Raw genomic sequence first — 19,483 nt, 5'->3', positions numbered from 1 at the left:
TATTTAAATCTCATAATCGAAAAAAATCTTTGAAAATCTTTGACAATCTTCGAAATCTCGTAACGGAACAAAACCACCTGTCATTAAAATCTTGTTAAGAAACAAAGCTGACCATCATTAAATTCTCATTAGGAAACAAAACCAAGTGGCATTGAAATCTCGTAATGGAAAAAAACAAAAACAAAAAAACAGCCATTATTTAAATCTCGTAAATGAACAAAATCAACTGTCATTGAAAGCTTGTAACAGAACAAAACCAACTGTAATTAAAATCTCATAAAAGAACAAAACAAGGTGTGAGTGCATTTTTTTCAAAACCTGCAATAAAACTCAATTAAAATCGTCAGTTGTTGATTCGACACAGCGCTGGGGGATGGTGTCTTGTAGTTGGTGATGTCTTTCAGTCCTTTCCACACTGATGCAGGGTTGTTGGCTGAAAACTGGTTTCTCAGCTTTTCAGAGTAGTTTCTCTTAGCCACTCTGAAGTTGGACAACAATCATGCCTGAAAAGAAGGACATCTGATTTTTCAAAATATTGGCTTACTCAAATATTTAAGTTACCTTAACTTCTTGGGTCTACTCAGTTTTTTTGTACCGAATGTAGTTATTCAGATCTACTTACATTTTTTACTTACCATTACTTAATTCATAAGGTATATTTAATTGATTTCACAACTTTAAAATTTAATCAATATTTTTAAGTGTTTCATCAAAAAATTGAGTACACTACACTATGTAAATTTAAACATTGAGTCAATACATCATCAACACTTCTTCAAAAACATGTTTTTGTCTTACCCTGATTCACTATGGTAAGCCTATTAAGTGTTTATATTTTAGACCTGATGGGATGGCTTTTTGCAGGAAATTGCATACATATGTCACTCGTGTTTCATTATATCTGTAATAGTGAAAAGTTTCTCTGGCTACTTTAAAGTGTGTATGGTGTGGGTGTGGCATAGGTTAGTTGTCACAACAAACGATCAAGGTTGACATGGAGTACAATAAATCTCGAAACTCCAGGGAATCACCTTTTTAAAAAAAATGCTGAACAGAGGCAAGTCTGCTGGCAAAAAGGAAACGCGACAGAGCTTGTAATACAATGAGAATCATTGCTTTGGCTTTTTTGGAGATTGCAAGTACTGAGGGATTTGCAATGTTGTAAAAGCGATGAGGAGATGACGTTTTATCACTCAAGAGGTGAGTAAGGTATTTTATTGAACAGATAAATTGCCACATGTAGAGTTCATTGTAAAACATTGTTTAATGTGAAAGGTCATGTGTTGTTGTAGCGCTGTGCTGGAATTCATTTGAAATTAAGTGTCTATTAATAGGCATAGCTACAGTAATGTCTACAGCTAGTCAGCATGAGATCCTTTCCATCTAAACTGGTTATATCTCTTAAGCCTAGTAGTAAATGTTTTATGAGCAGTAGGATAATCTTCATCTGCAACAGTCACGCAGAGCCGAAGCACAACTAAAACAATGTTCTTCTGTAAAATGCATGCAGTTTTTTTTTTAAACCATTAGAGGGCCAAAAGTTACACTAAAACTTAAAGGTATACTATGTAACACTACTCTGTACTTACAAAACGAACAATTTCGAAATTCTCCCAGAAAGCTTTTAGAGATTAACGTCTCAATAGAAGTCTTGTGTTTTTATTTATTCAGTGGATATAGTGGTAAAGGAATAAAGACTCTAATACAAAACATACATCAACATCTGCAGCTCTATGAAACAGCATTATCACTTTGGACAACCAACCACAACATTGTGACAGAAATGACACATTTGAGATGTAGATTCATTAAAAGTCAACATTTACAATGGGCTTTGATGCTAAGGTGCTATTTCTGGTGTAAGAATCAATATCGATGTGGTCTAATGAAACTAGTGAAATAGTTTAGCACACAAATGTAAGCCATTTTAAAGTGATTTTCCTGAACATCAGCTCCATAGATGCAACTAAAATGCACAAATCCTTAAAAGCCAACAGAAAAGAAATACTATGCAACCAGTTGGAAGTAGATCTTAATTAATTTGGCAATAATTTGGCAATATTCCTTAAAATCTGACTTGTATGTGTTAATTTTATCTTTATGCACACAGAATTGCTACAGTCTTGTGCTAACAAATGTGACTTAAACTCGAGAGTGTACAGACACAGTATTAGTATTACAGTGTGGTGGCAACAGCTAATACACCTCTGCTCGTTACATCATAGAACATCTGGACAGATTCTTTATCTAAAGTGTTGACCAATACAGCTCATGCCTATACAGAGCTATACGACCAGAACGAGACAAGCTCGACATTTACAAAATTACTTCATAATGCTACTTCTGATGTGTTATAGAATAAGTAGCCTTTCTTTATACGTAACGAGTATAACTTTTTAACTAAACATCGGTGGAAGTCAAAAGTACTTTAATATGAGAGTTCAAACTACGATAAATAAGTAATAGTGGGCCATTTAATATTCATTTCTGTTTTGAGCTGCTTTTCACTACACAAGAAACGCATTCATGCATCAAATTCAATTTAAAAATCCCTTACAGACCCTCTTTTCTATAAGTATATACTTTCGTGCGGTGAGGGGAAAGTGGCAAGAATTGAGGTGAGGTATCATGCAGTGTCATTTTCTGGGCAACTTGAAAATTAATCTAATTGTTTATCCTTTTGATCTTTCATTCAAAAAAAATTCACAAAATTCTAACCTTTCGTTGTAGTAAAACAACTGAAAGTGGGGGGAAACTCACATTATGAAATAAACGTTTTTCTCCAATGCATGTTGGTCATTGGCACCCCAGAAACTCTTATGAGTACGATATCTCTGAAGTATATTCCCATTCATACTTACGTTTTTTTTTTGTTGTTGTCGTCGTTGTTTTTTAAGACAACAGGGTCACTAGGAAAATTGTCCAGCCATGAATTTCTGTTCCACAGGAGTATACATATGAGGAAACATAAAGGCCAAATTCCCTTAATCATTCATCACAATGAGAAAAACCAAAGAATATAGTTCTGATGTGTAGCAAAAGATGTTGAGCTTCACAAAACAGAAAGTGGCTGCAAGTAAATAGCTAAAGCATTGAAAATCCCCATTTCCACCATCAGGGAAATAATTAAGAAGTTCCAATCAACTAAAGATGTTACAAATCTGCCTGGAAGAGGATGCACGTCTATATCGTCCTAATGTGCGGTGAGGAGGAAAGTTTGAGTGGCCAAAGACTCTCCAAGGATCACAGCTGAAGAATTGCAGAGATTAGTTGAGTCTTGGGGTCAGAAAGCCTAAAAAAAAATGTATCGCACAGCACCTTCATCACCACAAGTTGTTCGGAAGGGTTTCAAGAAACATCTCATCCATAAAACAAACTCCAGCATATTCAGTTGTTAGTCATGACCGAAACTTCAAAAGGGACCTGGTTCTATGGTCAGATGGAAAAAAAAAAGAAAAAAAAAGCTTTTTGGCAGCAAACCCACCAGATGGGTTTGGTGCAAACAGGGATGAAAAGTACCCTATGGTTAAATATACTGCTTGATCTTTAATGTTGTGGGCCTATTTATTATTTATTTTTTGCTGGAGGTCCTGGACATCTTGTTCAGATACATGGATTCTACCAAATACTAAAAATGTGTCACTGAGCACAAAACCTGCCCTGGTTCCCAGTTCCCTGACTTGTACCCTATAGTCTCTGACAAATGGTCTCTGATCTCTTGTCAGGTGTTCTCCAAAGTCATCAGGCATTAGACTCAGAGCTGTTCTCTTGGAAAAGGACGTTGCAATAATTGGGTGCCAATAATTGTGGCCAATGTGAACTGGAGAAAAACATCCCTCCCTTTCCACTGTTTTACTTCAATGATAGGTTAGAATTTTGTGATTTTCTTGAATGAAAGATCAAAAGGATAAACATATAGATTTATTTTCAAAGCCCCTTTTGCTCATATTTACCAAGGATGCCAATAATTCTGGAGCTGACTGTATATATATATTAGTTTCATAAGTTACATCAAAAGGTAAGACAAACCAAAAACAAATGGGTGGAAAGAAAGTTTCTTTAGCATGTTAATCTAACAGTCATGTTGATTAATAGGCACATTGTATATCAGATACATGCATGTGCAGGGAAACCACTGTTACAATGAATGAAGTGGGAAATGTTAGAACAAAAACAGGAACAAATCTGATAGATAAATGTTTTGGAAGCACAGATTGTGTCCAGCAAGAACTATCTTATGTTTCATTTCATTTTGACATCAATGCTACAATGGCTTTGCTATTGAGCTACTTAGGTACAGTCTCAGCTCTTATGTTATAATGCACACAGCATCAATGCAGTTTAGGAGAACAATGTAAAATTGTTAACACCCTTTTGCAAAGTGTCCCCTACAGCCCTTTCTAACTATAGTTTGTATTTGTCATATGAATTGATATCGTACTCATCGCTCATCTGCTGTTTTCCTAATAAGATCTTCAGATGCATTTGAAAATTAGCATTGCCAGGAGACTTTAGGAAAACAGTCTGCAAAAAAAAAAGGAAATATAAAGAAATCACAGTGATCTATGAACTAGATGTAAAACAGTGGTTCTCAATCTTTTTGACTCCAAGGCCCTCCTTTGTCCAAGACAATAATCTAAATTAAAGTCAGCATGAAATGGAAGTTGAGATATCTTTTCTTCTCAACTGTGATGTATATCTGAGTGAAACGGCATCTCGAGCAAGACAAAAGGGCAGGACATGATTTGTCCATTGGGAATGGATTGGATGGTTGTGGTTTGCTATTGCTGCGATCTCATGTGAGCGACAGGTTGTCTCGTGCCAGTAAACACGTCATCAGAGAAAAGAAGAGATGCTGCTGCAAGAGGGAGGGGAAGTTATTTTGATTAAAGATTACTAGGATACACAAATTAAAAAAAAACAAAAAAAAAAAAAACTAATGAGGTACATGGATAAATCATTTATAACTAATACTGCATATTGTCAATATTCATTTCATGGTGACTTTAAAATTATGATGTCAGTTTAATGTTGTATATCAAATTTTTAGTTTGTTTTTTCAGTATTTTAATTAACATTATGTTAATATAAATAATTTAAAGACTTTTGGGGCTGGAAGTCTCCCTCTGGTTGAGAACCACTGATGTAAGGAGCAAATAAATTATGAGTAAAAAAGTATGGACTAAAAGCATATTGATTTTCTGATGACATTCAAATTGCTTTAAAGGTAATTTCTCATCTTTGCTAGTTATTCTATGAAATTTACAAAATATTATCTTTAAAAAAAACTTTTCAGATTACAAAACATAAATGGTTAAAACCAACCCTAAATTTGAAGGAAAAAAAAAAGAAAAAAAAAGAAAAAAGGTTGTAATAGACAGTCAAGTGTAAATAGTCACTCATGCAGGAACACTCAAATTTTCACAATAAAAAGAAAGGTAAATTTCTATTCCTATGTAAATTTCTCCAGGTGATGTTTATTGAGAAGCTTTCTGCTCTTTTTAATGTCAGGGCATCCAAAATAGCGTTGAAATTAGCTGTGGTACTTGTGAAGTTGAAATCATCTATAAGTCTACCAGTAAGAGAAGTTGACATATAATTACACCATAAGCAAAAGACAAGGTGAGGTGACGCACAAAAAGTGGTCGATAGCCCTGTGCTCTCATGGCGGCTCCTGCTGTGTCAGATAAAACAGGAGGTGCAGTGTCCGTGTCAGCTGAAGTGAGAGGTAATTGTGGGCTTTAGCAGGTGTCAGTTTCAGCTCTTGACTCAGGAGACCTCAGCCACACAAAGGAGTCCCTCAAAGCTGGTTTGGTACTGGTGACGCATGAGTGTGCTAGAGAGGTCAGGATTACAGGATCCTGTGGGAAACGCTGTCCTGAGGACTGCTGTCCACTGTAGTGTGTTTGAGCAGATCCAGGGGCATCAGAGGAAGGGGCTGGTTTTGTTCACTCACTACTGCCTCGTATGGGGGCGCTTCTTCTAAAGGTAAGGCTGACAAAGAGATGGAGGCGATTGGCTGGTGTCTGAAGTCCCGTAGTCTGGCTGGGTATAGGGAAGAGCTACTTGCTGACACCCAGGAAGCACCAGCAGGCATATCCTCCGTCTCTCTGTGATAGTGTGAGGCTGGCTGCTCACGGCATGGGTCTGTGAGGGAGTAGGGGGGTGGATCGTCCGTAGGAACATATATTTGCGTCCCTTGTCCCACACATTCATCGTAACTGAAAGAAAATACCATTTTGATTAATATATACAGCTTATTTCAAAACATTTTGACAATATGTATAACAATATTACATAATTGCTGTATTTCCTATCAATATAATATATCAAATGTTTTTTTTTTTTTTTTTATTAAATATAGGAGGATCCTGTTGCACACCTTCTTTAGGGAACCACATAAGTACACATACTGTATGCATGACAGGTTACATATTCCAACCACTAGAGGGCAGGAAATGTATTAACGCTGGGATTTTCTAACTTTTTTATGCCAAGAACCCCTAAATATGATGATTTCTAACTTTTTTATGCCAAGAACCCCTAAATATGATGATCCCCTTGCTAATATATAAATACCTATAATTTGTATGGGAGAAATATGCTGTCTCCAGAATTAAATAATTGGCTTTTTTACTGTCATAATATTACATCCACAAAAATTATTAAAATATTATATGAAAAATATTAAATATAAATTTCAAATACACCTAAATGTAAGAAATCTTTAAAAAATATTGTTAATTACGGCTGTCAATGGATCAAAATATTTTGATTAAGCTCATGATTTCTCATGATACAGGTTACTTTATCATTCTTTTGGGAAATTCTTATTGGACTCAGCAGTGGCAAGGATACACAAATAACATTCAAACAATGACATATGAATCTAAAATGATGAATTAAACAATATATGTATTAAGAATCATTATGCTGGGTATATTTCATATTTAACACATTATCCTTAAAAGCTCTAGTGAAATATTTCCCCCCATTTCTTTAGGTTTTCTGTGGACCCACAAACACTCCCTTGTAGCCTCATGGGAATCCAGGCCTGTTTAAGAAATAACATACTTAAACTTAAAATGTAATAAACATGTAAGCAACATTTTACCACAAGTGTCAGATTTATGACAGATTTTTACATAGTTATGCTGTTATAATGTCTGAATGCAAGACCCTCTTGGCCTATGCTAAGTATTACTGACATTCAATTCTCTTTTTGCTCCTTCCCACCACACCAAATTGCCAATTTTACTTTCTCTTTGCGATATCCTTCTACACAGCAAACAAAGCTTCAGTGACGCACATCAGATTTAAAGCCTGATGTGTCCATCCAGGAGAAAAGCAAACAAAACGATAGAGAAAGGGAGTGAAATGGCCTACTTGCTTGCTTGAGTTGAGAGAGAGAGAGTGTGTGTGTGTGTATCAGTGGTGTAGTCCTAAAAAAAAAGAAGTGGTGTACTAATACGCAGTCTGAATTATTGTAATTATTATTCCAAAAAATGATAATTATGTTGTTGTTCACTAGTAACAATTGTTTTATTAAAAACAAATGAATACAGTGCATTCTTGGTTGACATTTTTCAGATTATTTTTGACTGCATTACAGTATTTAAACTATTATTTAAACAAGTTGTAATATAATATAGTGATATAGTATAGTGAAATAGTAATACAGTGAAAATGTAGTCCCTTAATAGATTATAGACTAAATTCTACAAGTTAGCCAATTTGACCACAATTAGCCTAATACAATAAAACATGATTTAACTAAGGGTGGGCCATGAATAGTTGTTTAGTGTTGTTGAATAGTGTTTAACTTTCAGTAGAATTCAAATGGATCGCATTTTATCATCATTAGTTTGTAACGACAGGAATGGCTCGTGGAAATCTTATCACATTTTTGGAGCATAATTCAGAGTATAGGGCGATTCGCGCGCCACTAATGCATTAAATAAACCGGGCTTCAGTTGCGCTGATAATTGGTCTTTCAGTTCGTACTAGGGCTGTGTATTGCCAAGAATCTGGATATACGATACGTATCACGATACAGGAGTTACGATACGATATAAAGACGATATATTGCGATATTTTTAGAAAGAGGATCTAATTTTAGAAAAAAAAAAAAAAAAAACGCTCATAAACACAACAATATGCATAAAACCTGACAAACAACTTTATTTTAGTTAATCAAAACAGTAAAATTTGCATTTATATCACTAATCACTATTTTGTGCAATCTAAGTAAAGGGAAAATAGTAAAGTGACTGCAGGATTCTTTAGGTGTGTATGTTTTAAAGGTTCACAGTATAGCAGTTTTTAATTTCTAAACTATTTAGCAACAGAAAGTTCATAGTCCAAATTCCATGATTGAATGACTCGTTTGTTTTATATTTAATACCGTACAGCTGCTTGCTTTTAAGCAGTCTATTGTATAAAGTGTTATTTAAATAAACGTGCCTTCACTGAAGTACTGAACTGCAGAGCTGGTGCAAACATATTCACATCACGATGACCAGAGGCTTTCTTTCTGCTGCCACCGCTGTCAATTTTGTTGTGTGTTTATTTTGTTACTGAGGAAAACGTGCAGTACATATCACATATTCTATCGAAACGCTTCTCAGCAGTGCAGATGACGTCGGGATGTTAAGTGAGCTCTCAGATTCAATGCTTTTCCCGAGTATTGGACTTTAATAACACTGCCATCTAGCGGTTGAGTTTTATACAGTCTGTGGTTTAAACCGAACACAAAGCCACGAATTTTGGATGTAAATAAATAAATATATAAATATCGATACAGTGTTTTTGAGAATCGAAACAGTAATCGCCAAACAGCGAGTTTATACAACAACATTGGACACAGTTAAAGGGGAAGCTAACATGACAATAGATTACGGACTTTCGAAGCAAAAAATACAAGTAGGTATACGCAAATACTGATCCTTAGAAGTCGTAATACGCAAACAGCCTTGCAAAAAGTAAGTATACGGCGTATACGTGCATATGGCCCCGACTACACCACTGGTGTGTGTGCGTGGTAAGCTACATTAACCAGGGTCATGGGCACTTCCAGTATAAGTAAAGCAGTCATGCCTCTGACCTCAGCTTGAGCAGGGCACAGTGTTAGAAAGAGTAAGAGCGAGTAGCAGCAGGGTAATTGGATCTCGGCATGGTTAACCATATCAGACTGTCAGTGAGAGCGGAAACGGGATGCTAGAATTGGTTTAGGCCGCCACCCCAGGCTTACACATGAGAGGTGGGCACAAAGATCTCTGTGATAGATGCATCTTTTGTCTACATACAAAAGAAAGAAATTAATACTGTTATTCATCAAGGAATCATTCAATTAATCAAAAATTGACAGTAAAAACAATTATAATGTTACAAAAGATTTCTATTTCAAATAAATGCTGCGTTCTTATGAACTTTCTATTCATCAAAGAATCCTGACAAAAAAAACGTATCATGGTTTCCACAAAAATATTTCACAAGTTTTGTGTGCACATATAATCTTAGCGTACATGGTAAACGGATTTGGCTTGCTGTCTGCTATAGAGGGGCTCGGAGAGGATATTCTACTCGAGATCCGATTGCCCCCTATTACAAAAATACATAAAGGGAAGAAGGAGGGATAAGAGGTAAGAAGTGGTAAGAGGCTGTTTTTATACCCTGGTATTAATTAGAAGATTAGATGGGTGTACTCCACCCGAAATTACGTTTAATAACTTCACTAAGCAGCACAACTACTGTTTTCAACATTGATAATAATAAGAAATGTTTCTTCAGCATATCATAAAAATTTCTAAAGCATCATGTGACACTGAAGACTGGAGTAATGATGCTGAAAATTCAGCTTTACATCACAGGAATAAATTACATTTTTAAATATATTAAAAGTGGAAAACAGTAAATTTTAAATTGTAATAATATTTCACAATATTACTGTTTTTACTGTATTTCTGATCAAATAAATGCAGCCTTGCTAAGCATAAGAGACTTATTTTAAAAATATTTAAAAAATCTTACTGACCCCAAAGTCTTGATCAAGCTCTGTGTAAATGCTATGCGTCATATAAAAATAATGGTATTAATGAAACAAGTGTTCATGCACTTTTTCCTTTATCAGTTGATTTTGATTTGATATTCATCTAGAAACTTCATATTCATCTGGGTTTTATTTTCAGACATCTTGAGGAAAATTCTCTCATGGAACCGTTTGTTAAATTAAGCTGCATGGTGGAAATGAATTATTTCTGATGCTTTTACAATTGTTGATCGTATAATAAACATATCTAATATCAGCAGCAGCAGCTGTATTGAGGGGTCTCCTATTTACTCGGAGATCTACTCCCTCTCCTCCTCCGTCAGGCTTCAGTGAGGTGATGAGAGCTAATTAACACACCACCTGCTCAACTGGAAGAGGTGATGATACCAGGGAAAATGGCTAAGCATGACTGGGACCCATTAAAGGAGCAAGTAAACACCAAAAAAGTTTTTAAGTGGTTCAGTCTAAATCAAGCTAGTCTCACTCTTCTCTCAGAGTTTCTATGTCTTTTTGGTTTCTCTTCTCGTGTCATGATGGTAATCACACCCCACCATGAACACCAAAAACTCTCTGAATAACATCTGTCGTGCTTGAAGGTTATTCTTTAGTTTTGCCACTGTATCTCTAGTTGGCTGAGATTAAAAACCTAGAGATATATCAAACAGTTGAAGTTATCAACCAAAAACAAATTTAACAAATAATAAAATATATTTAAAAAAAAAAAAAAAAAAAAAAAATATATATATATATATAACAAATGAGGCAACTGTGTAATGTGCTATTCACCCAATTCTGCATTCTTGATCCTGCCTTCTGTTTGGATTCACTAGTATTTTGTAGTATCTTAATTTCTGAATACTACTACTACTACTACTACTACTACTACTACTACTACTACTAATACCCAGAGATACATCACACAGTTGAAGTTATCAACCAAAAACAGATTTTAAAGGGTAAGTTCACCCAAAAATTAAAATGAACCCATAATTTACTCACCCTCAAGCCATCCTAAGTGTATATGAATTTCTTCTTTCAGTCAAACACAATTGGAGTTATATTAAAAAAATATTCTGGCTCTTCTAATCTTTAGTGAATAGTAACAGAGGTTTTGAAGCCAAGCGCATCCATCAATAATAAAAGCAATCCATACGGCTCCAGGAGTTTAATAAAAGCCCTCTGAAGTGAAGCGATGTGTTTTTGTAAGAAAAAAAAATCCATATTTATAACTTTATAGACTATAATCACTATTCATTTTTAATTTTCATTTTTGAGTGAAATAACCCTTTAACAGACACATTTGTTGGCACATACTAGTAAAAAAACAAAAAAAAAAAAAACAGAAATCAGGGGTTAAAATAATTCATTTAGCCTAATTAAATATTGCCTGAAAATGAATAATGTTATAAATGTGTTTATTTTTAGGTGAAAATGTTTTAGTGAATTGTATCAAAAAATTGTTTTCACATCTGCCTAGTGTTTTGTATAGAAGACATAAATATGAATCAAAATTATGATACCAAGTCAAAATTATGACATAAAAAGTTGAAATTATGAGATATTAAGTCATAATTATGAGATAAAATCAAAATTGTGAGATATATAATCGTGAGATAAATAATAAACACATTATTAAGACATTAAGAGTCATAAATATGAATCAAAAGTATGAGATAAATACGAAATTATGAGATAAATAATTTATGATCAGTTACGATAGAATTATAATTATGTATGCAAGTCAACATTTGAGTCATAGTTTATGGCATATGGATGTGTAAATTTTGACTTGTCATAATTATAACTTTTTACACAAGTGTATATATATATATATATATATATATATATATATATATATATATATATATATATATATATATATATATATATATATATAAAAAAAAAATAAGACTATATAATTTTTTTTTCCAGAATTTTGACATTAAAAGTCGAAATTATGAGATACTGTCATGATTATTTACCAATGCATGATTTTTTATTTATTTATTTAGTTAGTTAGTTAGTTGGTTAGTTGGTTTTTTTGCAGAAATGGGCCATACATTTTAAATGGTACTTTAGTGCTTTTATATTTCTATACTAAGTGTCTCATTTAAAGGATGAAATAAATTAACTTTAAAACAACTGTTGGCATTTCAATTGGTATTAACTATGTTTCTGAAGAATTATTTTCCCACAAGCCCCTGAAAACCCTGTGACAATGCAAGATAACACATAAACACATGCACATCAGCTCAGTATACCAATCCAGATATCAGCACATTTTGCAACAGGTGGAGACCACAGCAAACAAGACTCCATGCCTGGACACTTTACACTTTACACTGCCACCATAAGCAGGTCAAACAATATTGACAGCTTGACTGAATGCTCATAACCCCACAATGCTCTGGCACACGTCTCTGAGAACACTGCACTCAGATATACTGTGGTGCCACCGTGTCTAAGAATTACACACTTCAGCAGGCACCGCTAGTAAACTTGGCAATGATGGCCAATGACTGCATTTCTTGGACTGTACACAAATGCATTATGCAGTCTTTTCATTAAGTTGTACTTTACTTTGCTTTACATTATGTGATTAATTTGCAGACTTACACAAAGTCAAACAGCATCTTCCTCTGCAGTGCAGCATTCTGAGTCCAGTTCAGTCCACTTAAATATATACTAAGATAAATGAGGCCACTGTGTAATGTGCTAGTCACTCAATTCTGCATTCTTGATCATGCGTACTTTTTGGATTCAGTATTTTGTATTATGTTAATTTCTGAATAATAATAATAATAACAATAATCAAATAATGCAGACTGTTATGAGTAGCCTATGAATAAATCAATAGATCTTTATACTGACACTTGTACTTGCTGAAGTACAGCATGTCTCATTCACTACAAGGAAATTATACACTGTGTGCGTAATTATTATGCAAGTTGATTTTCTGATCATATTTTTTTTTTCCCAGGCACATTTAACCAATTCCAAACCACATCAATCTTAATAACTGCTATTAATATTGTATTTAATCATTTGTAAGTGATATATAAATGTTCATGAAGGCTGGAAATGAAAAACACCTTATTTTGAGGTGTGCATAATTATTAGGTTTACTTTTACAGACAAAATTAACAAAAAAAAAAAAAAAAAAAAGAGATTTAACTCGGACTGAAAAGTCAAAAATTATTAAATGCTCATGAGAAGGATGCAGTACTAGGATACTAATGCAATACTAGAAATTGCAAAGTTAAGTCCATGACCAATGGACAGCAAAATACTCATTGGGTCAGCAGGGTCAAACAAAAACAGGTAGAGAAGAAAAGACATGTTAACTGCAAAAGAATTAAGAATTTAGGTGAAGAATGAAGTGTGAAACCATCAGGAACCCTTTAGTCTCCAGCGCCACCATTTTCTAGAACTGCAACCTACCTGGAGTCTCCAGAAGTGCAAGGTGTCAGGATCTCAGAGACTTAGGTTAGGTAAAGAATCCTAAAAAATGACCCCCACTTAATAAGAATTACAAGCTGAAGTGTTGTGAAATACATGACTGTTTTTATAGGCTTTATAGACAGACAGATTGAGAGTGACTCTTGAAGGACCAGCACCACACCACGTTTTGGAAGTTCATTTAGTCCATCTCTGCAAAACGGACTTCAGGGTTGGAGATGGACTAAAAATGAATGCTCAAAACTTACTGCCAAATTCTGGAAGATAAATTCTTCTAACAGTGGTACAAGAGGAAGTGGTGCTGGTCTTCAAGAGTCACTCTCAATCTGTCTGTCTATAAAGCCTATTAAAAAAAAAAAAAAAACAGTATTCATGTATTTTACAACACTTAAGCTTGTGATTCTTATTAAGTGGGGGTCATTTTTAGGATTCTTTACCTAACCTCTGAGTCTCTGAGATCCTGACACCTTGTACTTCTGGAGACTCCAGGTAGGTTGCAGTTCTGGAAAATGGTGGCGCTGGAGACTAAAGGGTTCCTGATGGTTTCACACTTCATTCTTCACATTAATTCTTAATTATTTTGCAGTGTCTTTTCTTCTCCACCTGTTTTTGCCTGACCCTGCTGTCCCAGTGAGCATTTTGCTGTCCATTGGTCATGCCGTAACTTTGCAATTTCTAGTATTGCATTAGTATTGCATCCTTCTCATGGTCATTTAATCATTTTTGACTTTTCTCTTTTTTGGTTCATTTTATCTGTAAAAGAAAACCTGCCTAATAATTATGCACACCTCAATATAAAGCGTTTTTCATTTCCAGCCTTCATGAAAAATTATATATCACTTACAAATGATTAAATACAAAAATAATAGTAGTTATTAAGATTGATGTGGTTTGGAATTGGTAAAATGTAAGAAAGAAAAAAATAAAATAAATAAAAAAATCCAAAAATCAACTTGCATAATAATTATGCACACAGTGTAACCACAGATAATAAAAGAACTAAAGCCTTTTGTCACGTAGTGCTGTGTAGCTTAATCCCATGAAGAGTGAGACGCAGGAAGGACAAGATACTAGAGACTTTAATGAACAAAGCAACTACACATTAAATGCTGATGATGCCTAACAAAGTAATGGAACAGGTGTGTAACTAAATTACTGTATCTACCATGGCAACAAACAAGCAATAAGAACTCAGACAAACACAAAACAGGGAAAACAAAACTAAACAAAGCATGATTGTTACACCTTTATCATGTAACTCCAGCAACAAGCAGAGTTACCATTAGATAATCTGTTAACCAGGTTTTATCATTTTTTGTTGTTGTTTTTTTCCTTATGCCAAATAGGGTGTGTTTGTTACTTAGCTCAATTTTAGATTTGTAATTAGTTAATTTTTTTTTTTTTTAAATAGTTCTTTTTTTTTTATTTAATAATTATTATAAGCATTAAATAAAATAAATATTGAAAACATTATAGTTTTACTTTGTTTTTGTATTCTTTTTCATCTTTGAGTCAAATTACAGCACTGTAAAACTACATCTGCAAGGATCCATGCACCTGTGTTTGCTCTAACAGTTGTAATGTAACAAATAGCGACGGATCTTTTCTTCCGTATTGTGACATGTACATCAATAAACAGATTATTGAAAAATAAAGTAAGGGCAGGTAGGGCAGGGACATGGTTTGATGCATTGGCTGTTGACTGGATGGATACTCTATGGAAGATCAAGCTGTGATATTTTAATTAAAAATTACTAGGTCCAAAAGTTGAAACTTATGCACTTAAGTTATGAACTTATGCATTGAAGAACATCAAAAACAAGCATTTCGAAAACAGATAGGGTGAATTTTAATTTCATGTTGACTTGGAAGGGATTAGAGAGACTGATTGATTTTGACAGGTCATGTCGAGTTAGGTCACAAGGTTCATTTATAGACCGGATTCAGGCTTCAACTTTAATTTTCATGTAGACCTCTACTCTATAGCCTCATACAGTTGTGCTCATTTAAAGGTTCACAACACCTGCGGTGTAACCTATAATCAATATGAATAAGACATCTGTTGTTACCCTGGTTACCCTCAGCGGTGTGTTCCCCTACCCCTCATACATAAATAATAAGTCTGATTGAGAATTCTCCATGTGCAGGTGTATGTGTGTGCGGTGCTATCAAGATAAAAGCACATTCCAAATGTCGAAGCCTGCACTGCGATTAATTACAGGAAATGGTATGAAAACTAATTTGGCTTTTTCTGAATGATAAGAAGGTATAGCGCAGAGGTCGTTCTGGGCTATCTATATCCATCTGTGTTACATAAATCTGTTTGCTCTCTTCAGAAAAGGCCAGCAGGGTGAGAAATGTTTTGCACTACTTCCTCTGTTAAGGAACCTGGCTCCTCAGGGACACACACATACTGAGGTGCTACCTCAACTGACAATAATTCATTAATCAGGTTATGCAAATGTCACAGCCCAGCCATGACTGTGTCTCTCATCTCATCTATCCATATCTTAAAATAATAAACAGCCTGTGTTTTCTTTAATGTCTTTGATAACGCTTTATTTTAGCTTACTTTTAGCTTACACTTTACTTTTAACTAGTTGCTTATTAGCATGCATATTACTAGAATATTGGCTGTTTATTAGTAATTATTAAGCACATATTAATGCCTTATTCTACATGACCTTATTCTACATTCTTAATCCTACCAAATACCTAAACTTAACAACTAACTTACTAACTATTAATAAGCAGTAAATTAGGAGTTTATTGAGGGGAAAGTCGTAGTCAATAGCGAATACATGTTCCCTATACTAAAGTGTTACCATGTCTTTTTTAAAAACACACTATTGTTCTTCTCAGGAACACATATGAGCATCAGTTGTTTTTCCACCTTGGTCTAATGCAGACAGTTCACACTTCCCCAGAGAACATGATGAAAAACACCTGCAGAGGCCTGTATCAGAGGTATAGTATCATTCCACACTCAATCTTTAAAATAGATTTGAATATAAATATAAATACAAATGTAAATTTGTATATAGAATTTTTTCTCATAAATATTAAAATACAACATAACTTGTAACTTCTTTTTACTTCTAAGGAAAAAAAATAAATAAAAAAAATAATGTTGCCGCGAGTATATTGGGGCATTGAATCACGTTCAGTCTCTCGCAGAGGTGTAAAGAGTACCTGAAAACCATACTTAAGTAAAAGTACTGATACCTTGCAGCGAATATTACTCCATTACAAGTTACAAGTCACCAATACGACTTGAGTAAAAGTATCTGATTCTAACAGTACTTAAGTATTTTAGTCATATAATGTAGGCTCAAAGATGCACTAGTCCTTAACACCTAAGAGACATGCCAGTGAGAATTAAAAACAGATCATTTGTGAGGAGAGCAATCACATTTATTTTCTAAAATCAAAATAAAAGTAAACACCTCAAAATTGCACTAAATCAAGGTCGACACAACAGTCTCAGTTAAGCTCAAGTCCACAAAAAGGCCATAAGTAAACCAACATCCTTCAATGAATGTCTTGTCAATATAGCGGATAAATAAAATAATGTTAAGTAAAATGAAATAGTCAAAGTCTACTTGCACTGGATGGGGTGGATTTGACCTCATCAGCGGCTGCAGTCATGACCTCATCTCATAAATCAAACACCTGCGATTAAAGGTGCTGTAAGTAGAATTTGAACTACGCTGTTGGACATTGTTGACATCTGAAATCAACCCAAACAAACCCACCACTCTCTTCATTGCTCCGCCTCCAAAACTCACACTCCAATCCTAACCACCCTGCTCCGAGTCGGTCTCGAACCCCGGCCCGATCGCTGGTGGCATGTGAGGTGAATGCAATCAAAGACGCTAAGCAACGCATTCTCTAGCGGTTGTCAGTGTGCAGTGGTTTACCTGTACAGCTCTTACTGTAAAGCTGCTTTGACACAATCTGCATTGTTAAAAGCGCTATATAAATAAAGGTGACTTGACTTGACTCTGGCCACTGTTACACACGCAATGCGAGTGTATGTCTGTTTATCACAGCTGACGCACAACAAAATGCTTCACGAAAAATAAAGCGCAGTTGATGAACGAATGACAAGGAAGCACAAAAAATTAACGTACAGTACACAAGAGTAAATACAAAGTGTTCATTGTTATTCGCCAACAGCACAGCAGCTCCAGACAATCAAAACCGTGTTACTCACATGAGAAGGAATTAAAGCAGCCTCCATGTCTGTTTTCAGGCCTTCCCACTTAGCTCTCTCCAGCGCTGGAAAGTTTTTCTAATATAAACACGGGTCCTAAAGCGTTTTGCCCAGGCATAAACCTTCATTGCAGTGATATTCTTTTGAGCTCTTTTGTATTGTGTCCCATTTCTCGTTCTGCAGTTTTTCTCCCTCTTGCTTGTTCTCTCTCCTCGACCGTCATACGCCCCCTAATGCTGATTGGTTAGACGTTTGTTGTTGGTATCAGCCCAACTAACTTCCAAACAGTAATGCACTCACATTCATGTAAAGTAGCCTTTTTTGACAAGTTTGGCTGAGTAAAGTTAAAACGCACAAGATATAGTACCTTCAATGCCCTTTGATGGCAATATCGCTTCCTTACAGCAGAAACAAACTGCTGCAGAAAAAGTTAGGTGCCATGCAAAATATAATGTGTAATTGCATTACTCATCACAAATGTATTGGAGTAAAAAGTACATTTACTTATTCAAAAATGTAATCAAGTAGAGAGTAAAAGTTGCTAATATCTTTGATACTCAGTAAAACTACAAAGTAGCCGAAAAGATACTCAAATACTTTACACCACCGGTCTCTTGTACGTTATCTGTACACGAGTGTGAGCATGAGCAGTAAGTTGCTGGCTGCAGTTCACTTAAAGGCCACCAGTGTTGCTAATAACAAGGGTTTCTGAATTCTTTAATATAAATAAAATGTTTTTTTATATATAATTAAACATTGTAGTGATACTAAAATGGATTTAATATATATATTTGGTACTTAATTTATATATTTATGTTGTATTATTCTAAACACACACTTTATGAACTATCCATTGCCCAAAAATATGCAAAAATATATATACACACATTTCTGGTGGATATTTTTGAGCAATGGATAGTTCATGAATTGTGTGATTCTATGTGTATAGAATCATGAACACTGCAGAGTATGTGTGTGTGTGTTTTTGGGATCTGCCTATTTATTTTTTTTCTGCTCTGCGGAAGTGGCACTTCACGGGCTCCACAGGTGAGCAGCTCATATACATGCCCTGAGCACTAAGTTCCCAGGTGCCATCTGTGGCCATGGCAGCCCTGGCGTGAGTCACATGCCACAGCCCCTCCCTGCCAGTCCCACAGAGACACAAGGACAGCCACACAAACATACTGCTATTCTGTTGCAATGGTCTTGCACTTACACCTACTGCGCTAATAGCTCCTCTTTCCAAAGTCCTGAAGACATCAAAGAACAGCATAGCGGTGGACTCCATGTTAGAGTCCACATATGTGCATGTAGAATAAACTGGCATGTTCCCAAACGTGGCATGCGGAAATGCCTGGGTAGCCCAGCATAATGGTCCTATGCCAGTCCACATACACACACAAAAATAAACATTTCGCTTCCTCTAAGCACATATTTTTTTGTAGCTTTAACTCATGTTGCTTTAACTGTGAAGACAGAGAGGCATGAATTTGTAATAGTGGCTGAAAGGGCAGGCTGCAATGTGCCAGTGGTGATAAATGCACATTATGATGTGACTGGAGGCTCATCTCCTCTGATCTGAAGAGTGATTCTGCTCCCACTCATTTCTGGCACAGATGAATGAAGGCTAGCAGAGAGGCAGGCAGTGATGGAGAGCTCCGTTCAGCTTCAGTGGCTTAGCATCTGTAAGACCTCCTCTCTCAAACACTCTAAATTCACAGACACCATACAGAACACTACAGAACCGTATAACAGTAAAA

General features: G+C 35.2%; 1 protein-coding gene across 1 annotated transcript in view; it reads right to left on the bottom strand.

Annotated features, from left to right (window-relative positions):
• Positions 1–1,631: 1,631 nt before the first annotated feature.
• Positions 1,632–19,483, bottom strand: part of bean1 (brain expressed, associated with NEDD4, 1) — a 57,723-nt gene continuing 39,871 nt past the window's right edge. Inside the window, exon 6 of the mRNA XM_051899654.1 lies at positions 1,632–6,221. Within this exon, the coding sequence (XP_051755614.1) occupies positions 5,852–6,221 (370 nt within the window). The 3' untranslated portion in view covers positions 1,632–5,851. The remainder of the gene's footprint in view (positions 6,222–19,483) is intronic.

The sequence above is a fragment of the Ctenopharyngodon idella genome, chromosome 7, assembly GCF_019924925.1.
Source record: "Ctenopharyngodon idella isolate HZGC_01 chromosome 7, HZGC01, whole genome shotgun sequence".
Lineage (NCBI taxonomy): Eukaryota > Metazoa > Chordata > Actinopteri > Cypriniformes > Xenocyprididae > Ctenopharyngodon > Ctenopharyngodon idella.
The sequence above is the reverse complement of the archived record's forward strand: the minus strand, read 5'-3'. Positions and strand labels throughout refer to the sequence as shown.